The 24,718-nt window shown below is 45.5% G+C and overlaps 2 protein-coding genes across 2 annotated transcripts in view; both read right to left on the bottom strand.

The window, feature by feature from the left end:
* Positions 1–6,121, bottom strand: part of LOC150014657 (bone morphogenetic protein 8B-like) — a 28,467-nt gene extending 22,346 nt beyond the window's left edge. The window contains 1 exon segment of the mRNA XM_090271571.1: positions 5,788–6,121. Coding sequence (XP_090127697.1) covers positions 5,788–6,121 — 334 coding nt within the window.
* A 3,433-nt stretch (positions 6,122–9,554) lies between these two features.
* The window catches only part of MACF1 (microtubule actin crosslinking factor 1), a 311,616-nt gene continuing 296,452 nt past the window's right edge, over positions 9,555–24,718 (bottom strand). Inside the window, exons 95-100 of the mRNA XM_090269163.1 lie at positions 20,532–20,649; positions 19,721–19,789; positions 15,154–15,365; positions 14,353–14,463; positions 11,728–11,857; positions 9,555–11,036 (exon numbers count right to left, since the gene is read on the bottom strand). Coding sequence (XP_090125289.1) covers positions 10,780–11,036; positions 11,728–11,857; positions 14,353–14,463; positions 15,154–15,365; positions 19,721–19,789; positions 20,532–20,649 — 897 coding nt within the window. The 3' untranslated portion in view covers positions 9,555–10,779. The remainder of the gene's footprint in view (positions 11,037–11,727; positions 11,858–14,352; positions 14,464–15,153; positions 15,366–19,720; positions 19,790–20,531; positions 20,650–24,718) is intronic.

Raw genomic sequence — 24,718 nt, 5'->3', positions numbered from 1 at the left:
GTCAGGGCACATGCCTGGGTTGTGGGCCAGGTCCCCAGTTAGCGGAGTATGAGAGGCAACCAATCAATGTATCTCTCATGCATTGATTGATGTTTCTCTCCCTCTCTTTCTCCCTCTCTTTCCCTCTCTCTAAAAATCAATAAATAAAATCTTAAAAAACAAAAATTGGCCATGCCTTCACCTTCTCACCTTCACTTCCAAAAACGCCTCCAGATAGTGCCAAAGGTCTCCTAGGAGGTTGAGAACCACTGTCTTTGGTTCCTGCTAGGAATCAATTCCTCTGGAGGAGGAAAGAAAACAGGCAGAGGAAACAGCAAAAGCTAAGGCCTTGCATGTTCCAGAAACATCCAGGAGGCTGGCGGGGCTGGAACCTACTAGTCCAGGGACGAGGTGTCCAAGATGAGGCTGGAGTGACAGGAAAGGTCAGTTCACAGTTCTATTTCTCAGCTCTTAAGAACTCAGCACAGTGAGTGACTCAAGGAATCTGATTCAGGAAGAATGTGATGATGTTTAACTACTGCTGATGCTTTGACAGTCCCTGACCCTGGGATGTGGGTTGGAAACCCCCTGGAGTTTCCTGTGGCCAACGGAGAGTTTCAGTCAGCTGTATGGACACCAGGGCTGGTGGGACATGGACACAGAGTTGGGGACAGGCAATGCCACTGCTGTTTCCACAAGTACCTTATTTTCTACAAAGCTCCACTGGGGAAACACTCAAAGGGTTTATTTTCTTAACTCCCTTCCTTGGCTCCAGGAAAATAAAGAATCACAGGACCTCATCCTCCAGCCTGATTAAACAACCTCCAGATCCCACATTCGCAGGAAGGGCCCCTGTGGGCAGGAGGTGGCCTCTGAGGCCCTGCATCCACCACTCACAGGCTACACCTTCAGATGCCACACCCTGTGTCCACCAGCCTGACATCAGCAAAGCCTTTGATTATTTTTGTGTCCTGGACAAAATTGAGAGTCACCCAGATGACCTGATTCTATCTTGTTTCTGTCCAGAAAGTAAGACTGCAAAAGAACTCCTATCCTCCAGCCCAGAGCAGCTGTTAAGAGAATAAAATCTTCTGACCTGTCCGTCTGTCCTTCCTGCCCTCAAACCATTCCCCAGCCCCACAGGGCCCCAGGAGGGGCCTAAGCTGGGCTCTGCATTCCAGGACCCCCCTGGGTTGGCCTGGCTCATCCACTCGGCCTTCTGGGCCTTTTGGCTGCCAACACCCTCCCTTGAGTCCCTCCTCAAAGCTGCTCTCTCCTGGGTGGCCCCCACGCCATGTCTGAAGGCTGCTTTCCTCCCAGTCCAGCTGTAAAAGCCCTCCATCTCCTCTGACCCCACAACAGGTCAGCCTGCTGGTCTCCCCATCCCGGGGCCTCTGTCCCTGGTTCATCTGTCCCCATGGATGGGGAGCAGTCTGAGGGCAGGGACCAAACAGTGCGATGTGGAAATGGAAGGCACTGTCCCCTTCTTCCTAAGGGCTGTGGGTCCCTAGGACAGTGGTTCAGTGTCCAGCACCCCCACCCTTGCTGCTGGTCTGGGAGTGGCTTCCATGTCACAGTGTGCGCTCCATCAGAGGCCACTCATGCTTTTCACTTTCCTGGGGGGCTTGCTGGCCCTAAGGTGGAGGGCAGGCTCCCCCAGGGCCCCACAGGTGGACTGGCTGGGCCTGTCAGACTGTCCTTCTGGTAATGAATGTGAAGGGGCCCACTTCAGACCTAAAACAAGGCCCGGGTCCTCACGGCCTGTGCAGGCCCATGGGGAGCTGGAGAACTGATCACCTATGGATTCTGCATCCTGAATGGCTTCCTCCCACCAGAAATCTCGGCGCTTCTTTTTCTTAAAAAAATCCCTTTAACATTTCATATAATAATGGCTTGGTGATGTGAACTCCTTTAGCTTTACCTTGTCTGGGAAGCACTTTATCTGTCCTTCCATTCTAAATGATAGCTTTGCTGGACAGAGTAATCTTGGTTGTAGTTCCCTGCTTTTCATTACTTTGAATACTTCTTGCAAGTCCCATCTTTCCTGCAAAGTTTCTTTTGAGAAATCAGCTGATAGTCTTATGGGAAATCCTTTGTAGGTAAGTCTCTGCTTTTCTCTTGTTGCTTCTAAGATTCTCTCTTGATCTTTAACCTTTGGCATTTTAATTTTGATGTGTCTTGGTGTGGTCCTCTTTGGGTCCAACTTGTTTGGAACTCTGTGCTTCCTGAACTTGGATGTCTATTTCCTTTGCCAAATTAGGCAAATTTTCTTTCATTATTTTTTTACATAAGTTTTCAATTTCTTGCTCTTCCTCTTCTCCTTCTGGTACCCCTATGATTTGGATGTTGGCAGTTTTGGAGATGTCCCAGAGTCTTATTTTCTCCTCATTATTTTGAATTTTTGTTTCTTCATTCTTTTCTGGTAAAATGTTTATTTCTTATTTATGTTCCAAATCGTTGATTTGAACCCCAGCTTCCTTTCCTTTACTATTGGTTCCCTGTTGATTTTTCTTTATTTCACTTAGTGTAGCCTTCATTTCTTCCCTTATGCATTTGCTGTACTCAATGAGTTCTCTGAGCCTTCTTATCACCAGTGTTTTGAACTCTACATCTGATAGGTTGGCTATCTCTGTTTCATTTAGTTCTTTTTCTGTTATTGTTATTGTTCTGTTCTTTCATTTGGGCCACATTTCTCTGTCTCCTCAATTTGGCAGCCTCCCTGTGTTTATTTCTGTGTATTAGGTAGAACCGCTTTGACTCCCTGTCTTAGTACACCTAAGTTGTATGGGACAGAGCCTTAGGTATTGGTCTGGGTGGGCAACCTGCTTCACTGCTTTGTGGCTCTTTATGTGGGGGATGGGTCAGGGAGGAGACAATGCTGCTGCTTGGCTGCCGGAGGTTTGCTCGGTGCTTGCCTGTTTCTAGTCACTTCACCCCCTCTAGCTGTTGCCTTGCTGATGGTTCCCAGAGTGGGTGGGTTTCTGTTCCTTCTAGGACTGTGCAAGCCTTTTAAATGGACTCTCTTGAGAGACTGGCAGTTTCTTCCACTGCCTCAACTCCCACTGGTTTTTATAGCCAGAAGTTATGAGGCTTCATCTATCTGGTGCTGGAACCCTGGGCTGCATAGTCTGGCCTGGGGCTGGGATCACTGGATCCAACACACGTGGATGTGGGGCTGCCTGTTCCACCGGCCTCCACTTGTCGCTGCCACACCGCATCCTCTCTGCCTTGGCTTCTGTCTCTGCCCCTCCTACTCATCTGGATGAATATGGCTTCTTTAAATCCTTGGTTGTAGCACTTCCATACAGTTCAATTTTCTGGCAGCTCTGAATGTTTTTTGTTTTAAGGTTAGTTGTAATCCTTTTTATGGTTGTGCAAGGAGGTGAAGTGTGTCTACGTACCTCCATCTGGACTGGAACTTGAGAGTCAGAGACTTTAAAAGGAACTGTGCAATGTCTCACTGCTCCCAAGTGGCAGAATTGGGATGGACATCCAGGTTTAATATAACCACAGAGGGAAGGGCACAAAGATGCTCAGAGCAGCTTTACTCATAACCCCAAATTGGCAAAAATCCAAATGTCTATTAGTAAGAATGGATAAATGTGGTGTAGTCATGCAATGCAATACAAGTCATTTTTAAAAAAGAACTACAGATACAACATTGCAGATTAAACTCAAAAATATTATGTTGACTGAAAAAGCAGACACGAGAATATGTACTGTATGATTCCATTCACATGAAATTCAAAGGACAGGCCATATGAACATGTGGTGACAGAAATCAGAAAGTGGCTGCCTGTGCTGACTGTCTGCTAGGACTCCCAGAGGCACTCATGTTATATGTTCCTGTGAGGTCTGACTTTTGTATAACGAGTATGTGTTAGTTCTGTAAACCCCAAAACAACAGACACTTAAAAAAATGGATTCTCAATTTACAACATACATTCAGTACAGTCCAATTCAGCAGCACTTACTGGACCTAATGATGGGCTAGGCCTTGGGGTGGGTGGAGAGGCAGTTTCTATGTAGGAGAATAGCAGAGTATGTGTATGCAGGGAGACCATCTGCTGTGTGGCCTTGGGAAAATCACCTCACTTCTCTGAGCCTCATTCTTCTCTTTAAAACAAAGATGTCACAGTAACTATGAGATGGAAATGAAGAAACAGATGTGGAGGTCTGGGCATGGGGTCATACCTGAGTGTCATCTCACATGATCCCTGAGCAGCCCCACAGGGTGGGTACCGTGAGAGTCTCCATTTTTCATTAGAGGAAACTGAGGCTCCATGAGATGGGCTAGAAAGTCCAGATCACACTAAGAGTAGGTGGCAGAGTCAAGATGCAAATTCTGTCGAAGTCCCAGGTCAGTACCCCCCACCCCAGTCCTGTGTGCTCTCCCACTGTCCATCCTGTCCTGGTGTCCAGATAGAGGGTGTCACTGTCTAGAGTTGACAATCATCTTTATGGCTCCTGTGTTGTTGTCTGTCTCTCCCACTACAAGGTCATCTCCCTGAGGGCAAGGACTCCGGTTCACTCTTACAGCTCAGTAACTAGAACTGTGCCTGGGACAAAGCAGGTACCGCATGACTATTTGCTGAGTGAATTGATGAAAAAAATGAAAGAATTCCCTAGTAAAAAATCAAAGAAAGTGACTCTGGGGCTCATGGAGGTAAAGAGTCAGCCCTTCAAGGTCATAGGGCTGAGCAGGACCTGGGCTGGAGTCCTGCCTCTCCCAAATCCAACAGCCTTAGTTTGTCAATATGCCTGTCCTCAGTTGCCTGAGACCCAGGAATAAATTAGTCTGGTACAGGGAAAGGTCGGGACAAAAGTGAAGATGGTTCATTCGTTTCTGGCTGCATTTCTGCCTGAAGTGCTATTTGTGCCTCAGCTTCTCAGTCTGGAAGATGAACACCAGACACCATGCTGATGTGAGGTGGAGGATTCAGGAGGAACAAGCAGAATTGGTCCTTCCTGCCTCTTTTTCCCTCAGGAGGAGCTCGGCCAGCCTGACAGAGCCACAGGGTAGAGCTGGGAGGCCCCTTGTTTTTCTGACACCATCACTGTAGACTGGATGGGAACACAGAGGCCCAAAGAAGAGAAGCAGCCTGACCTTGGACATGGAGGACCAGAACCTGGGTGTTGCTCCAGCTCAGGACTGTTCCTCCCTGAGCCCAGGCAACACTAAGGGCAGGCTGTCTGCTCCATGTGGATATCTGCCCTCATTACTGTGTTCTGGCCATAGGAAGACAAGATTCTACAAAGCTAAGATTGACAGACAGGCCAGGCAGGGCCACCAGGTCTGGCCACAGAGGTCTAACCCTTGGTCCAGAGACCTAGGAGAGGCCCATGGCCACTGGATCCTACAAGCTGCCATTGCTGGTCGTGGGCCTGGCCGGCACCAGGCCTGGCTTCTCAGGAGCTGAGTGAGGCTGATAAGAGAGGTGGAGCAGGAGGCAGCAGGTGTGGGAGACCGGGTGTGGGCGCTGAAGGCTCAGAGGCTTGGGGCCTGGGCCTCCCAATGAAGAGAAAGTCCTGCTAGGTGTCTGCTCCCTCACATCAGCCTAGGTAATCATGGAACCCCTTAGACATGGCCACCCTAACCTGGGCCCCGTCCACCACACTGACTCCTGATTCACCATAAGGGGCACCCACTGTCCAAGGTTGTGCTCTCTACCCTGCAGCCCGTGTTCCTCCCCAAGGAGCCACCGCGGGGGCGCCCGGACACTCGGCTCGCCGTCCCCACACGTCGATTCTCGCGGAAGTCGCACTGTCACGCAGTCACCTACGCGCATCCCCGTAATCCGCACTCACCCATGTTGACGAAGCTCATGACCAGGTCAGCGCGGCCCAGTCCCCGCTGTCGGGGGCCACCGTCCTCATCGTCGTCGCCGGCCATGGCATGGTAGAGGTCCAACATGAAGAGCGGCGCGGACGCGGGCAGCCGGGCGGCGGCGTGCGGCGTGCGGGGTCGTGGTCTCCCGGGTAGCCCGAGCACTGCCAGGATCTCGCGCTGCAGGTCGCGGCTCTTGCGCGGACCCAGGTGGCGCTGCGGGCAGGCGGCCGGGTGGCGTGGGCTGGGGCCCCCGCCACTGAGCGCGCACAGCGCCAAGCCCAGGAGCCACAGGGGTCCGGGGCGCGCAGCCATAGCGGGCAGGACAGGGCCGGTGCTCACTAGGCGCGCATCCGCTTCGCTGCCCCCGGGGCTGAGGGACGCCCGACGGCGAGCTGCGGGCCGGGCCGGGGGCCGGCGGGACGGGAATGTAGTTGGCCGCGGCCGCAGCGCCGTCACTGGAGAGCCCCAAGCGTTGCACCTGTCGAGGCTCTGGATCGGGTGCCTGTGGCCGCCAACACCTGGGTCAGAAGTTACTCGAGGGACTGCACAACGTCGGCCAACATGTCTGTCACCACTGTTCCCTCTATTCCGGCTACTGCCGAGGCCCGCACAGGCCAGGCGCTCAGGGAGGTGGGGACCCACGAGCTCCTGCTCAGCCGGTCCAGCGCTGTCTCTGCGGGTCGCACTGGCCAACCCCGCCTATGCTTGGGTGCCCAGCCCCCGGGTACCGCCCCCTCCAGGCCTGACCAATGGGGACGCGGGGGCGGGGCCAACGCGCAGAACCCGTCTGCTCTAGAAGAGCTGAGTTGTAATTGATGTCAAGGGTGTGACGCCCGGGAGATTCGACCTCTAGTGGGTGGTGGGCGGATCCGACGAGGGGCCCACAGACCAGCCCTCAGGGTGGTCCGGGTCATGCTGGGCTGCCCTCGCATTTGCTGGCCGCGCTGTCGGTGGGGTACGGGGACTTCAGGGTAGCGGCCCCATGAGGAGAAAGCAAGAAACTGCGGCCCCGCGGGGCGTGTCCTTCAGCGCCCTCGCTGGGCGGAAATCCCGAGTCTTGGTCTGGCCAGGGAGCCACCCGGCCGCCCCGCCCAGAGATTGGGCGCCTTCCTCTGCCACCAGTATCCGGGCCCGAGTTTCTCGCCACCGCAGCTCCTAGCCGGCCTCCGGGCGCCTTCCCTGCTGTCTTTTCGGGTGCACTGCTTAGAGCTTCTGCTTCCCAGACACATGCTTTGTCGCCCACCCTCCTGGCTCCCGCTTGCTCCCGGCCAGCGCCGCAGGCTGTCCTCTCGCATGATCCGCCCACCACCTACGTGTGGGTCCGAATCTCCCTGGCACCAACACCCGCAACACCAACCGCCAGCTCTCGCTGTGCCGCTAGCGATACTACTGATAATGCAGCCGTGCGCAGGAGTCGCGCAGCCAGCTCCAGCCCTGCCAAGGAGCGCTGGGACCCTTTCTCAGCGCCTGGGATTAGTCTTTGCGCATCTTAATTGTCAAGGCTCACAGCAGTTTGAAAGAGGCTCCTCACGTTAGAAACTCCTGGATCGACTAATGTGGGCAAAAAAGGAGCCACATACTAAACCTGGCAAGGTTGGGGAGGCCCGCATAGCAAGCCTTACAAACTCAGACTGAAAGTAACCAACAGGATGGTCTGAACATAAAAATTCCTAACTGAAAACTGGTCATGGTGTGTAGTCTGGGAGACTGGAGTCAGGCCCGCAGTTAGAGGCAGGTACAGTAGTGGGAGAGGTGGAAGGGGGTGATGACAATGATCCTCTAAAGGTGATGGGGTTAAGGGCAGAGTCAAGGAGGTGTCCCTGTGTCAGGCTGGACTGGTTCCTCTGAATCTCCTGCCCCTTCACCTTCATTCTCTGTGCCCCTGGGTAGACTGCAAACACACCAGTCCTGGGCTTCTTTTTGTTTTTAACTGATGAGACTGATTTGTTTTTCCACTTATTTAGACATTCACTGAATTCCTGAATGTGCCCTAACTGGGGATCAAACCTGCAACCTATGCCTAACAGGATGCTCTCTAAGCAACTGAACTACCTGGCCAGGGCTGGGCTGATTCTTGTTATAGCAGAAATCATTCATCTCAATTTAGAGTGGCAATAGCTGTGCTCTTTAAACAAAGGGCCCACACTCCCATAAACCAATGGGCTGCTGTGGGCTATGCCCTAAATCAGATGAAGCCGACCAGCTTCCTGCCCCCAGCAGCCCCCACTCTAACAAAGGTGACAGGCGAGTATACTCTTTTCTGAAGGCAGGTGAAGGTTGTGCTGACAGATGGGCAAGCAAACGCCTGGAAGGGAAGAGGAAGTTGGGGTGGGCTGTGAATGCAGTCCTGAATTGGAAGGGAACTAGGTGGGAAAGGCTTCTTGGAGAAAGTGGTATCAAACAAGACCTTCTTCCTGGCAACTTGGTAACCTTGGTCAAATTACTTAACCTCTCAGGCTCCTTTTCTCATCTACAAATAGGGCTCTCGATTGTAGGACTGTAATAGCATTAGATGAGAATATATATATACAGCACTTAAAAGTGACTGGCATACAATAAGCATTCAATGAATGTTATTGTCATTCAAGGCCCCAGTAACTCCCCTTCATCCTCTATCTGAAGACCAAAGTTACATTACTTGTTTAGGACTTGTCCCAGAACTGTACTTTTATTTTAACCCCTTTTCTGGCATCCTTTCATTTTCCACATTATTCTTGCATATAGGTGTTTGTTGAATGGAAATATACTTTTTGAAGATTCCATCACTTGCTGAACTTTCACAACGACTGACGGAAAACCTGAATGACTTGGTAAGAAAAACAACTGACCACGATCAGGACTCTGAAAAAGATGGAGGTCAAGCTGTTTTCGGCATGCTTCTGCAGCCAGGAAGCCTGGAGAGGGAGGCGACTTTGGGTGAAAATGCTCTCCTAAACAAGGTTCTGGCACCTTCAAGTTACTCAATTTCATGGAGATTAGAATAAGTACTGCCCTCAGAGGCCATCAGGCTGCAGGTTCCTTTTACTCTGGGTATTGGCCTCAAAACAGCTCTGGCGAACACGGCCCATCCTACCAAATTCTCCAGGCACAGGAGTATGGCCTAGTGAGGAAGTACAGGAGGCTGAGTCTGAAGCCCTCAAGTTCTCCACTTAATTCCTAGGCTAATTCCTGTTGTTAGAATTAGTATTTGGCGGCTCTAGTTATAAAGCCAATGAGGGGCTGGAGGAAACAGAACTGCCAAACTTTAATAAAGGGTCAAAGATCAGATTCATGGCCATGTTTGCCACTTACTCTGTGACCTCGGGCAAGTCACCTTCTCCCTATGTAAAACAAAGGAGCTAGATTTGATGACCAATTTTACTTCCGCCTCAGAAATTCTATCATTTAACCAATGACAGATAGAAATTTCAGTGTACTGTGGAAAACTGGCCCCATTTTCTCAAATTCCAGGATCTCTGTGATTTCTAATATAGAAGTCTTCTTACATTACATATTGGTATTGTTTAAATCACATAAGTAGGGCAGATTCCTTACAGATGCATGTTAATAGACTGTTCCTTTGTTACCTTCTTAAATAAATGAAGATAAAATAAACAAGAAAAAAAATCTATTAATAAGCTCCATAATTTATCAAGACATTTTGATTTCAATAATGCATTCAAGTACCTAAAACACAAGCATATCCCAGAGTTAACATGTTATATATAAGGGAATGGTTGAAGAGAAAATCAGGAAATACAAAATGTTTGTTACTGCAAGCAATTTTAATACAAAAGTGTCTTGTTTTTAAACAGTTCATTGGTAGAGCTTCAATTTCTGCCTCAATTAAAACCAATTGAGATAATCACACAGCAACGTGGTCGGAGCTGAAGAGGAACAGCAGCTACAAACAGGAGCCCCAGACAGCCCCTCTTCATGGTCACTTGGTCAGTTGACTTTATTACGCACAAAAAAAGACGGAAGCAAAACGGGACTTGTTAACAAGTGTGCTGGTGAACTCCTTTAAAGGACAAGCGGTGTTTGTTTTATGTCCATATTTTCAGAATTGGCTCATGGAATTCATTCCTCAGTTTGTGGGAAGTTGACTGACCGTTTCAATAGCAAAAAATACAGATAAACAAATCTACTTCACAATGCCACTTAGGACTCTCCCTTTGCCAAGGGCCGGGTCCTGGTGAACTCGGGAGTCATTTGTGGCCGGGCTGGATAAGAAGTTACAAACCAAGGACTCTTAAAAATTCCAATGTTTTGACATTTTCTGAACAGTTAGTTACATTCACCCCTGAATTCTAGCAGCTATTTGTCCTTTAAACACCCAGTACTGAAACAGTACTCAAAGACAGTATTGCAATGAAGTCCTTTTGCTGTATCATGTGCAAATATTACCTAGATGAGGTTCCCTCTCTTCAGCTAAAATCACACAACATTAAAAACAATGGAAAAAGCAATTAGAAGTACCCTCCCCTCAGGTCTTGCTAATTGAGGTGTCTGTGATTTACAAAAAGAGTTCCTTAAACACTGCAGGATTCTTATTTTTTAATATAATTTATCTTGCTGAGACAGCAAGTCAAATTTATAAAGGAGATGCATTTAGGAATAATCCTAAAAGATAAAGCAGGTTTATAACCCTGCACCACACAGAAACCCTATTTAGAGGCTTATTTTTTTCCTTTCTTTTTAAATACATATCCGCATCTTGACCTTTTCATTTGTGTTTTTTTTTTATTTTTTCCCAAATATTTAATTTCTGGGCCCCATCCATTACAGGGTTACCAGGAGGAAAATTTTATCTACATAAATATTCACATGAAAATAGTAACTTACAAAAAGAAAAAAAATAAGGCAGCTTCATAACACAATTATTCTTTTACACTTTTAACAATATAACTTCTCCCGTTCAGAATAAATATACACCCAATGTATGGAGCAGGATTCAAAGTGGATAGAGGCTTGGGGGTGTTTATACAGTGTTATCGTTTGGGACCCGGAGTCCTGGGGGAGGCAGTGGTGGTCTTCTTAGACATGGTTGGGATTTTGGAAGGCTTGTTTAGCCCTCTCCTGGAGTTGCCCTGGCCCCCTGCAGCACTGCTTTCTGAAGTATCTGAACAAGCAGACTGCGTCTCTAAAAGGTCAAAGTCAGAGGCATCACTTCCTCTCCGGCTGCTGGCTCGACTCCCGGCCCGGCTCCCGGCCCGACTCCCAGGGCGACTGGCTGACTTTTTAGGGTCTGGAATTCAAGAATAAAGCAGCAGCCTTAGTAGAGATGTCAGGGTTCTGAACCTAAATACCAATGTGTGACCTTGGGTAAATCAGAGCCTTTCTGGACCCCTTTCTCCTCATCTACATAGAAGTTGCTAAAACCTTTCCTGGCTCTGTGATTCTACTTAAGAAGCTTGCCTCCTGAGGATCAGAAACCACCAGCTGCTATCAGCTGCACTGTTACTCATATGTCCCCAAGGTGGCGTTGAGCAGGGTTGCTAGCTGGGGTAACACCCAGAGAGATTGAGGATGGGGACAAACATACGTGATCCTTCCCTGACCATCTCAGCTCACCAGCAACAATAAATGTGGGGCGCTGGAAAAAATTACTAGCAAACTGCCCATCCCAGTACTGTATGGGTTTTTTGAGAAGGCTCCGCTTCGGGAAGCCCTTTCTTCCTTTTACATTCTCTTAAATATGGCTTTGGCTGTAGAAGCATCTGCTCTCAGAAGGCAAGTTTGAGGCAGCAGTAGTGACAGGAGAAAAAGTAAAGGTCAGCAGAAAGCCTGCAGGTCTGTCTCTCTGGGCATCGCATGTAAGTGCTACTGCTCTCATGATCTTCTCCTTGGAGAACAGTGAAATGCTGCTGATGGGCTGCGGCTTCCAAGTTCCTAGCCTGGCTGCCCCCCCGCCCCCATCCCAGCGCACAGCTGCATACCTGCCCGATTAGCTTTGGCACCTGTGGAGGCTGGGGAAGAACTATTGCTCGTGTCACCGGCAAGCGATGTTCGACTAGAGTGAAAAGCTGGCGTTGGCCGTTTCAACTTGCTGCCCGATGATGAAATAACCTTAAAAAAATAAAATGGTTATATTTACTTGAACTTTTTGATAGAAATTCAATTTTAAAACTTAAAAGGCTTCCTTATGTCTGATTATAAAGCACGTTAAAAGTCCAGGAAAACTAAGATTTTGAAAGTGTTGTATGTCATGTATTTTGATGAGTCCCAAAATAAACGTTTCATGTTCCAATTTAAAATTTCAGCAGGCTTCCAATACCTTTTATCTTACTGATAAATTTCCACTATAACTGGGGGGAAAAACACACGAACAGTAAAATACTTATAAGGAACAGAGATATGGTGAATAAGGGAAAAAAAATCCAAATAATCCCACATATCAAAGTTTTGGGATTAGAAATGTGAACTACGAGTTCTAGCCTCAAATATTTAATATGGAGATCTGCATGCTACTACTCCAGGCTCTATCATTAGGTAGGTGCGGCAACTTCAGTCAAGGTAAGACCTTTCAGTTTTTTTCCCCCACTAGTAAAATGCAGATAAGATTACTTGACTTGTGGATCAAATAAATGATGAGAAGTATACAGTGTGGGGATGATATCAGTAACATGGCTCTAAATGAGGAACCTGAAGACCTGGACTTGGGTCTGGGCTCTGTGACTTCATTTCTCTTTCAGGAAATCAAGGCTGGTCCTGCTGCTCAGACTTCATTTCTACTGCACCCCCCCCATTCACTCCATCCGCGTCACACTAACTCTTCGCTATTCCTCCAACAGCCTGACAGCGGTGGGGGGTGATGGGGAATGTGGGGGGGAGGGATGGTGTGTGTGTGTGTGTGTCTCCTGTTTGTTAACTGTCCTTATTAAAGCGTAAACTCCATAAAAGTAGGGGCTTTGTTTTGTTCGCTCTCATACCCTCAGAACTGAAAACAGCGTCTGGCACAGAAGGGCTCAATAAAAACATGCTGAATGAATACATCACATGCAAAAGCATTTCCTAATCTGGAAAAGAGGTGGATAAATGTACATTATTATTACTGCTACCAGCAGGAGCTACGTTGCCTATTTGAGTCTGATTTTTTAAAGCATCATTTCATATCAGAGCATACTATTCTAATTTTTTCTTTGAAATTAGTTGGGTAAATTATTTTCCAGGACTTTTAAGATGTTTATACCAACAGAAGAGTAAAGCAACCCATTTCATTGTGATTCTCGTATTTCTTTAATTTATAAAGCAGCAGCAGAAGCGACAGGAAGTGATTAACGTCCGAGCATGAACCCTCCTGGCCCACACAGGAGGAAGAGCACCAGTTTCAGAAGCCGTGGTAGGTGAACACTACTGCTGGGAAGACACAGCCCCGAGACCCTGGGCTGGGAGTGCATCAGGGTACGGCCTGGGTGCAGAACACCAACAGGCAAAGAAAGATGAAACCTCGAAATGAAACGAAACAAAAGGTGGAACCTTAAGGCAAACAAAAAGGCTGATCTATCAGAAGCCTATGAGAATTTGTACTGCATAATTAAAGCATTTAAAATTTTAGAAGTTTTAAAACTTCCATGAAACTGGAGCCATTAAAGGAGAAGAGAAGCAAGACCAACAGGTTGAGCCTTGGGGTTTTTAGTGGCAGTGGGTCCCCTGATCATGCTCTAAACTAGATCTATTTCTGAACTGGAGCTTTAGCTTAGAGCGGGATAAATCCCAAAGCAGCAGTCCATTCAGTTATTGGCTTCTTGTACCCCCCGGCTTCTCTGGCTGAAGCACTACATGACCAAGGGCAGTGCTATCTTTTGAGGCACAAGAACCCAGTGTTTTCCTGGAGAAGCTAGAATGTGAATTGTCCTGTTATCAGACAAGCTGCTAGTCTATGTTTTGTTTCTGAAACACTGCTCTTCCAAAACGGCTTGGGCATTTTAATGACTACACATGAACATGCTTAATTTTCATGTGTATTCAAATCAAGGCTACAGAAACCCAAGTGCCTAGGCCAGGAAACCCAGAAGCTAAACCCTGAGCCTCAGAGCATCATTTACTGATACTGCGCTAGGCTGAAGTGGGCAGCACCCACGCCTTGAACCAGCATGGTGACGCCAACCACCCTGGGGATGGGGCACAGGGTAGGGGCACCAGCCACTCTTCTGTTCTCAGCAAAGATAGGAAACTGTTGAACATGCACTGTAGGTGAATTTCAAGTGTTCATAACTCATCTGTGTATCTGATAACTGGAGACTCCAGAGGCCTGGTTATAAATAATATTAATACACAAATCACCAGGAATGACCAATGTTTATCACCCTGAACAAATATCATTTTAAAGACTCTTCTAAAGTTGTTAAACAATCCAGTTTTACGCGTCTCCTACTTATCTCCAATGTTGGTGACTGAGTTAGAAACACCTGAAAACCACTTCACTAGATGAATCAGTTGTGAGAGCAAGCCGAGAGGTGGAAGAGAGCATGAACTCGTGTCAGAGAGGAGCTGGTCAAGTCCTCGGCATTAGCGAGGGCCTCGTCTTGACTGTGTCCTTAGTCAGCAAAGCCATACTCTACCTCGGGGCCGGGCAGCTGGAGGTCAGGACAATGGCTGTCCCTGACTGGGGTGCCAGCTTTACTGTTTACCAACCAGGGTTTGTCATAACAGCGAGAGACCTGAAGTGGCGTCTGTGGAATGGAAATCCAAAGGGAAGGACGGGAACAATGGAAAATGGAACAGGAAGGGAGAAAATTGGAAACATAAAAAAAATAAACAAAAGACACTAAATTTTAAAGAAACAGAAAACAAAATAAAGTGCATATCAGTCTGATGAGATGAGAGGGACCAGGTAGAAAGGCAACAGCATATATGACCCGTCTTAACACAAACTCATCTGTTACCTCCAGTGGCACAGAGTACCGGGATTTTCCAAATTAGTAACTCTGCACTCAACTTCAAACTGGGGATATGTGGGAAAAAAGCACATCTAATTTAATGACCTGAATGCATATATTATTTACTTTTATCCTCACCCGAGGACATCTTTTTTTCATTGCATTTTAGAGAGAGAAGAAGGGAGAGAGAGAAAAAACATCAACGTGAGAGAGAAACGTGAATTGGTTGCCTCTAAATATGTGTCCGGACTGGAGACCAAACCCCCAATCTAGGTATGTGCCCTGACCAGGAATCGAACAGGCAACCTTTCAGTTATGAGACAAAGTTCCAAACAACTGAGCCACATGGGCCAGGGCCTGAGTACATAGCTTGGTCCATTAATCTTCATGATCTTCTTCTCACTGGAGTCTTTCAGAGGCTACATTGAACAATGAGTATCTGCACGGACAGGGAAGGAGGCCATAATGGTGGCCAGTACGTACCTTGGTACCACTGGCTGGAGTGGCTGGAGAAGATGGCATGGACGTGCAGCTGTGGTTACTCTGACTAGCACTTGAGCTGGAACGTGTAGGGGAAGCTGCCCTGGAAGATGGTTTGGACCTTCGACCCCGTGATCGGAAAGGGGTCATTCCCTGGGATGCTCCCTCAGGTAGGATGAATTTCTCTCTAAGTTCAATATTAGTTCTACCTCGTGCTAAAAAGGGAATAAACAGATGCACACACAATGGCAGTTAATCTTAAAAAATATGTTTTGATAGTCATATACCTGTTTGACCCTATGATAAGTTATATAAATTATAGGCTTAGTATCATGTTTGGAATCTTCTAAAATAGATAAATTCATGAGCTATCAGCCTTGTCATGATTCTTACCCGTAGCAGGCACACTAGTAAACCCCTTGATTTGCTATAATAAAAAAAAAAAACGAAACTTTGTATACAAAGTGCCATTGCATTCTTCTGTCACGAGCATGCCTTGCCACTGTCCCCAGAGGTAAGCACACTGTGGCTGGTCAAGGAGAGCAGATGCAGCAGTTCAGACCTCTGATATGAAATCAAACCCCTCCTTTCTCTCTCACAGGACACGTGTACTTTTTGCTAAGCTTTTGAAAGATACATGGTAAGGAAATAGTGGAGAAAAACAAATAGTTAAAATCTACATTGTCTCGACTCTTCTATTTGAATTCAGTTGATAGCAATCCTGAAGAAAGGGGTCCAGGAATTTGGGGACAGTAAAAAGATGAGGACAGCATCATTAAGAAGTACACATGTGAGAAGAGAGAAAGATCAAACCATGCACAGAACTTGCCAGTGAGGTACTGTTAAGTCAAAAACCAAGAGTGGTAAGAAGCTGAAGGATGTCTGTGAATGGGAGAGGAATGTCAAGGTGGGAAGAATCTGGAAACAGCACTGAAGGCCAACAGGTGCTGTCCCACGGCTTTCTGAGCTGTAAGACCAACACAAATGTTAAATGTGAAAGATGCTACTAATTCAAAAGAAGTAATTCCTCTGGAATATGCTCTTTGATTTTTTTTCTGAGAGGTGTTATCCTGCAATAACCTTCTACCTTCTCATTCATCCTAAACTGTTCACTTTGCAGAACGTACTCAAAAGAGCCAAACAAATGGGACTGTGGGGCAAGCCAGGGGGAAGGGAACTATTATAAACAAAATATTTGTGGTTCCTTTCTGTTAGATTTTTCACTTTGGCCAGAAACCACAAGTTTAGAAGATCACGGTTAACTGTGTGCACTCAACGATCTCCAAGATTTAAGACCAATGTCAAGTAATGTACTAGTATATTCAGTTCACTTCACTCTGCCCAATGCTCTCTGTGAGGGAGGGGGTAAGAGAGGGAGGGAGGGAACGAGCACACATACACGTGTAAAAACAGCTCTCTGCTGTTGTAATGTGCATGCGGGGGGATTACTAACTGCTCTCTTCTTGAAACACTCCCCATCCCTTGGATCCTGGCTTGTCTTCCTCCCTGCTTCCCACCCACTTCTTTAACACTGACACCTCTGGGTTTCATCCCCAGTTCTGTTCTCCCTCTTAAGGTTTTCAATCTGGTGATGCACTCATCCACCTGAGACTTCAGTGCCATAGGTCATGCGTGACTCCCAAATACATCCCTGCACTGACTACTCCTGGAGATCAGAAATTATATCCAGTCAAAGCCAGATCCCTCCCTTGTGATGGCAGAGTGGTCTATCACTCTACCTTCTAATGCTTCGTAAATTCCTGAGCCTTTCCACACTCTCCTACACTACATGGTTCACATCGCATCTTCTCTACCCAGGACGCTGTTAACAGGCTTCCAACTGGCCTCCTTGGTTCTCATCTTGTTCCTCATGCCTTCCTCACCCCTCATTCCCCAGGCTGTATTTTTAAATAAAAATTTCCTATCTGTAAATAGATCAATATTCTTCCACGGTCTTTCACTGTTTAATAGAATTTCCCAAACTGAGGTTAAAAACAAACAAAAAAAAAAAATGGAAAAAAATTTTATTTATATTTTTAGAGAGGGGAAGGGAGGAAGAAAGAGAAAAAAAGAAATATCAATGTGTGAGAGAAACATCCACTGGTTGCCTCCTGCACGCCCCCAACTGGGGACCTGGCCTGCCACCCAGGCATGTGTTCTGACTGGTAACCAAACTGGTGACCTTTTGGTTTGCAGGACTATGCCCAATCCACTGAGTCACACGTCAGGGCCCAAACTCAGGTTTTCTGAAAAGTTCCCTAAGAAAAGGAGTTTAATAAACTCTGTATGCTACCTCCCCCTCAACTCCTGAGTCCTGGAAAGCCCTAATGCAATCATCGTTCTGTAAGCTCTGGGAAGTCCTGTAGTGAAGAAATATGCATTTGGCCAGGATTAAAAAAAAATTTTTTTGGTAAATTTTTTTGAAGATCACATCTTGAGAATTAGACCATGAATACAGCCATTTCAAGTTCAGTTTTTAATCACCAAGGAGGCCATCATTTTCTAAGGGACTTAAGCTGGCCACCTGATGTTGGCTGGAACAGGCCTGCTAGTTACAATTCAGTTCTAAGGCATTGGTTTAATGGGCAGAGTTTCAGTCTGACCAGATGAAAAGTTTTGTGGGTGGGTGAAGGTACCAAAAAAGTGTGAATGTACTTAATGCCACTAAACTGTTCAAAATGGTTTAGAAAATTTCATGTGTGTATTTTACCATAGTTAATAACAAATTCTAAGCTAAATTGTACCTTTTAAATCTTCATAAATAAAGTTTTTCTGGATTTTCACTAAAATGTTGGGTAACTAATTAGTGTAATGCTCAAAAATCTGTAAAGGTCTACCGATTTGTTAGGCAGGGGGACGTACTGTTTTTAAGCTCCACCTGAAACATCACGATAATCTTTGCCATGGTTGGATTCAGAAACGAACACTCTCATTCTGGCAGTACCAGGAACCTGCTTCGTTTAGTATTTTTACTTTTTACATTTGGCTAAAGCAACGTGCTGAGATGTTGTTCATCCTTTTAAACAGATGAGTAAAAGGAGGTAACAAATGATCATGCACGTTGGTATTACAAACATGTCATAATTTTATACTGTCCTCGGTGTAAGTGTCTCTATGGCCCAGACAGCCAAGAAAATGCAACAGAAACAAATATAAAATCTACCTCCAGTGGCTTCTAGAAGCTACAGTAACCCATATAGGACCCTAGACAGTTCCAAGGAACTTTTCTTTTTGCAACATTCATGCCTTCCCAAGTCATTTATTATATCCACCCCAGCCCTTAGGTGTACACCTCCTAGCACAAGTTTTATTTGACTAGAAGTAGCTCATTGTGTCCATCACCGGTAGAGTCATAATATCTAAGACCACTGGGGAGTTCTTGACTCTGCAATCAATGCATTTGGGATGGTTGTGCAGCTCTAGGAGGACTCCTGGAGAGACACAGAGGAAAGCCTTACCTTATGCGCTCCAAGGGATGCTGAAAAGGCTACTATGCTCCATAGAAAATAGCTATCAGATGGCCCTCCCAAACTTCCTGGGGGTTGCAACTTTTAGCTAATAAGAGAAGGGCAAAGCAGGCAGTGTTCTTCTGGCCAGCAGCATGTTATCATAAACAGAGCAAGTAGAGCAGCCAGCAAACAGGCAACCAAAGATCTCAGAATGTTACATGCAGTAACTCTTTCGTCTGTTTAGTCGAATCATACATGACACAAAAAATGAAACCTTATTAACAGATTGAGAAAGGAATAATGCTGTTGACTAAGTTAAGGCTAAAATGAAATATACTGCTCATTTAAATTCTCAAGCTGATTACACCCTTTCCAGTTTTGACCAGAATATCTTAAAAATGAGCTATTTTCTAAAAAAGAAACTCCTGATGAAAATTATTACTCATTTATTGGAGTAAATGCACAATGAGTTAAAATAAGAGCCACTATGTGAGAATTGTACCCTTTAGCTCTAAATGCTTCAGAATATGACTCTAGTTCACTTCCAAAAAAAGTAATGTAACTGTAAACATTTCTGCTAGGTTTATAAATAAGCCTTAATAATTTATTTATTCAGGCTGAGCCAGTAACACGCACACAGAAAGGAGTGGGGGGTATGTGAGCCTTGGAGACACACTGCATGGTGGTCAGAAGCACATACTCTATAGAGCCAGACGATCTCGGATTTGAATCTCGTCTTTGCCGTTTTTGAGTTGTCTGTCCTCGGGCAAGCTATTTAGCTTTTTTATACTTCAGTTTCCTATTCTGTAAAATGGAGGTAATAATAGAATCTATACCTACCTCATGGAGGTATAAATGTGACCATTTGTCAAGTGCTACTTGATAGAAAACTACATGAGTATTTGTTAAATATGTAGAAACTCCAAACAAATTCTATAAGTTCTGTCTCAACAGTTTGTAATGCTCTGTCAGCTTATAATAGTTAGAAAAGCTACGGTGTGGCTATTTAAAAGCATTCATAAAGGCAGCAGTTACCAGAGACAAGAGGTGCTAACAGTTTAAGCGAAGCCATTCTCAATAGGCTGGGGTGTGGGGAAGAAGGACAAAGCTTAAAAGCCAACCTATGGGAGACTGACTGGAAATCGAAGAGCTGGAATCAGAGTGCTTTATTTTACTCCCAGGATGGTGAACTAGAATAAAAAAATATATAAACACAAAGAAACAGAGCAGGAAATGCAGAAACTGGTCAAGAAAGACAAACTTGGCAGACAGTGGGGGAGCCTCCTGTATACCCACGCGCAGCTGGGCTAATAGGAAAAAGGAAAGGACGCAGCTGAAGGGGATTAAGCCACGGGAGTGGATCACTTCCCCTCTTGGTACAGCCCCCACAGGCATGTAGCTGCAGGTGCCATCACTTTTATTCACATTTACCCATTCCTTCTGCCTTTGGGCTGGCACACCAGCCTTCTCATATAGCAGACAGATACCCCAGGATCTTGTTTAGGTGATCATCTGTCTTAGAAGTGACGAGACTCACTGCTAGATGTTCTTCATTCTGCCTCCTGGTTAAGAGCGCCTCAGTCCTTCCTTGTGTGGGAGGGGCCCAATACGCTCCCTGAGTTTCAGGCAAAGGAGAACCTAAAGGGCTTCACCACGCTTCCTTCTTGGCTAGTGTTTAACACCTCAAACCAAAATATTCAATGACACCAATAAATTCCCAGTTCTCATTACTATCTCCCTGATAGCATCAACCTCTCCTGCTTTCCCTCCCCGGTCTACCCTGTCACCTCCAAGTTCTGCTCTGTGCTAGTGAGACAGCTGGAGAGCTGAACAATGAAATAAATGAACAGACCCCCAATACTTTGTGTAAGCACAAAGGTCAGCATCAAGGGTGTACCTTAATTTTAATTCATGCTGAGGATGGTTCCTTACCTCGGCAGGGGTCATTTTTCACTAAAAATTCATCCAGGGCCATCCATCCTCCACCAACGCGAACCATCACTGTGCTGCGCAGGATGCGGACCAGCCGCAGCTGCTGGGAGTCCCCAAACTGCAGGACCAAGGGGAAGCTGATGAGTGAGTGCGCCTCAGAGCAGGCGAGGCTGCCTTTCTAAAGCAGACTGTATTCAGATGCAATGACAATTTGATACCTTGGGGAGAATTTTAATTGCCACTATGTTGCATTTTTCACAAAATAACTTAAAATAAGGAAAAGCTGAAATATAAAGCTAAAGACTAGTATACTGGAGCAAAATTAACTTCTGAGGGTCATGCCCCTGATGAAAGGTGGAGGGTGGATATATAAAACAAAACTTGGATTCTTTCAAACATTCTGTCCAGATTAAAACCTGATAATGAAATGCTTTACCACGCTAGTTTATTTTCATAAAAGGTAAGGTAGATTAAGGTGGATGTCAACTTCTGAATACAGTGTGCTCAAGTTAAATGGAGAACAACAAATATTTCAAGCTTCAAGGAAACCCTTGCAAAAGCATCATTATTATTACAAGCTTAGAAAGAAAGTTGATTCAGGTTTTCAGAAACAAACCCAAAGTATTCTAATTGTGATGTTACCAGCAGAAAAGTTTCTTTAGCTGAACAAACGATTAGATAGTATTTATATAAAAATTTAGTTGAAGAAATCAAAATTTTAATTTATCAGGCTGATTCTATTCAACTGCATCCAACAATCATTTTGGAAGGTTAAGTAACACAAGCACGACTTTCTGATATTTATTTCTTCTCTTTTTTTCTCACCTAACATTTCTACTTCTCAGTGCTGTTAACATTCTGAAGTTTCCCACTGCATAAATTACCCTCTTCCCAAAATAAACTAAGATGCAACAGAAGACAGTCATGCTGAGATCCCAAAACAAAAATCAAAGGGCTGGAGAAATAGCATTCCTAAAATTATCTAAATCAAGGAAAATGTGGGGGTGGGGGTGGGGAGGCAAGAGAAGGGACTATTTAATTGATTAGGATTTTCAAAGTTATAAAGAAGAACTATAACTTTGAAACTAGGCACAAAAATTGAAAATACCAGAAAGAATGTTTGTGAAGAACACATTACCAACCTCTCTCAAAATTAATATATTTGTGGTAATTATCTGTACTGTATTACTTTGTATTGGCTCAAGCCCACTGTTTATACAGGCAAGGTGACTAAAATAAATGAACATATCATCCCATTCCCCAGCCCTTTACTTTGAAAATAAAAATAGGTCTCTGTATCTTTCATTCTATCCAGTTTTAAAGTTTTTATACAGCGTGACCACAGCAACAGCATGGTGGAGTGTGAGGAGCACTGAAGTGGGGACCCAGAGAGGAGAGGGAAGGAACGTCCTGTCCTGGGAAGGAAGCTGCCCCTTTGGCCTCTGCTGGAGCCTCCCTCAGACACTGGCCCAATGAGTGAAAATGGGGAGGCTCTTAGAAAGGAACCGAGGATTCTACCAGACTCAGAGCAGTGGCGGCCTGAGTCACAACTGGGGGTTCTCTCCGGATAGGTGAGGAGATGAAGGAAATGAGGGCCTGTGTGTCTTCCAGAGTTACTCAGGCAGGAATCCCAAAGTGTACTTTATTCTTACATCACTGTGTCCTGTACATTTTTTTGTCAGCGTTTACTCCATTTATTTCATTCCTTTCCCCTTTAATTTCTTACTAAAGCTCCCTCTGAAAGACTGACTTGTTTCGGCTAAGCTATGGGAAAAGGAGGTTTGAACCCAGCCAGTAAGTAGCCAGCGTCTGGGGAAATTGAGGGCAGAGTGACGAACGGTGGATGGTGTTATGGCAACTCTAAAAATGGGGACCTGTGATGGTGGGTGGCTCAGTTGGTGGGAGCGTCATCCCGTATACCACAAGGATGCGGTTCAATCTCTGGTCGGGCATGTATAAGAAGGCAACCAATCAATGTTTCTCCCTTTCTCGTGCCTAGCCTTTCCTTTCTTTAAAATCGCTAAACATATCCCCAGGTGAGGATACAAAGAAAAAAAGCCAGAGGACCTGCTCAAACCTGACAGAGTTGGCTATCAGTGAGACGAAGTCCTCAGAAAAGTCTTAAGAGGCAACAGTAACTTTTTTCCTTTTCTTAAGCGGGAAATCCTACAGTGCCATGGATTCTTGCAGTGGCTATGACTGAGCTGTGTGACTGTTGGCATGTGATCCTTCAGGCCTCAGGTGCTTCATGTATACAATGAACTTGATAATTCTGTTCCCAACATTAAAATGAACTCATCCGACCCTCTACTGGTCAATGGAGCAGCAGAGGAGGAGGTCAGTGTTCAAAGCGGCCCCTGGTACCTGCACGCAGTCATCAGCTAACAGACACATCCTTTAGGCACTACTTGGCATTCTTCTGGAATGATTTATTTAAAGCAAGTTTCACTGTTCTTGTCTTTCTATCCTCTGTTCTTCCCATTGGCCCAAAAGGTTATTGTAGTTTGTGATTATTGCCGTGCCTGGAATTTAACATTGACTGAGGGCCTCAAATTAACTCTAAGTTTTCTGATTTCATACCACAAGACAGATTTTACCCATGCAACTTCCTTCCATTTGAAGACACAGGACCCCGGAGCCCTCAAAAAGATCTAAAAGGTTAAGAGTTACCAAGTGGAGTCAAAAGCATTCAATGTTTTTGGCCAGTCTGAGTTGATCCCATTAGCTTTTGGCTGGTTGGCCATAACTGGCAAACTTCAGGCTATGATTAGCTATGATTTCCACACTACACTTCTCAGGGACCTTATAATGATAAAGTATAAGTGCAGGTAACTATAAATATTCATAAGGTATTTAAATCGAATGTTTAAATACCCCAAGACTTTTTGACTTAGTGTACATTATAAAATTTGTGTTTACTGTCAAAACTTTTATACAAGTCAGAACTGTGTTGTCTGGTCTTCTGACTTCCAACATAGAAATATAAGACCAGGCTCTTTTTAGAAGGAGGCGCTGATACCATAGGTTCAAGTTTCCCTGAACCATACTACTGTTAACTCAGCCCAGCATATCACCATCATCTTCAGCCAATCTAATTCTGAATGGAAAATTTTACCTCCTTTTTAAAAAATATAGATTTATAACCTTTTTGCTGCTAAGACAGCTCTATAATACTAGGCCTGTTAGCAGTTTCTCCACTTGGTAAGACAACTAGATGTGACCCAGGCATGCTTCAGATTATGTCCTCTTCCCAAAGCAAAGAACAGGCAGCATTAGCTACACAGACCGTTCCCACCAAGGAGAATGTTGCGAGGCACACTGTACCTGGTTGCCGAGGAAGAACTACGGACAGTAAGAGTAAAGGGTGAAGGAAATGGAAGAAAGAAAAAAAAAACAAAAAACATTTTATCAAATTAACACCAAGGAATAAAAATCATGTAATCACGTTACCAATCTTCAAGCACAGTGACACATGCTGAACATTCTTACCGAGTTCGAAGTTTCACAAATTAAGACCTAACATTTCACACTGTGTTGTTTTTATTAACTCATTTCTCTCAGAGGTAATTAAAAAAAAACACACACAAGAAAACAAAACCCAAAAGGCAAGCACAAGAATGCTTGGAATTTTTTCTAACTAAGTGCCCTGGGTGGTTGGTCCAGAGCAGAGTGACCCAACTCTCCCCAGTCAAGAGCAGCACAGTCTGGTGCACTACTAATGGAACCTAGATTTTTTATTGTTTTTAACTCAGTGCATGTAACCGTTATCTGACATAGCCATCTTAAATCCTCTTTGCCAATCTTCATTTTTCGGACTTCAGAGTATACCTGCTGAATATATTTTAGGAGCCCTGTTTCAGACCCTGGTCCTAAAAGAAGCTAAAACCCAGCACAGTTCTCTGTCATTTATGGCCACACTCAGCATGGCTTTCCAGGGAAGACTACTGAGCCTGGTATCACCCAGGGCATCCAGGCCCTGTTTGGAGCCCAGCTCAGAGTAAGGAGAGTGTCCCCCTTGGGGCCTGGACACAGTTCCTCCAGTTCTCTCTGAGCCCAGGAGCCACTGAGGCTCACAATGACTAGCTCTTGGTAAATGGTCAGCCATTAAATAATTGCTTCCTTACCCTAGAGGTGACTTCATTTTCCTGAAGCCCTCTGAAATGTCTCCTAACGTTGAACTCAAGTAC

Source organism: Furipterus horrens, unplaced genomic scaffold (assembly GCF_987537825.1).
Source record: "Furipterus horrens unplaced genomic scaffold, mFurHor1.1.pri manual_scaffold_3, whole genome shotgun sequence".
NCBI classification, from domain to species: Eukaryota; Metazoa; Chordata; class Mammalia; order Chiroptera; family Furipteridae; genus Furipterus; species Furipterus horrens.
The sequence above is the reverse complement of the archived record's forward strand: the minus strand, read 5'-3'. Positions and strand labels throughout refer to the sequence as shown.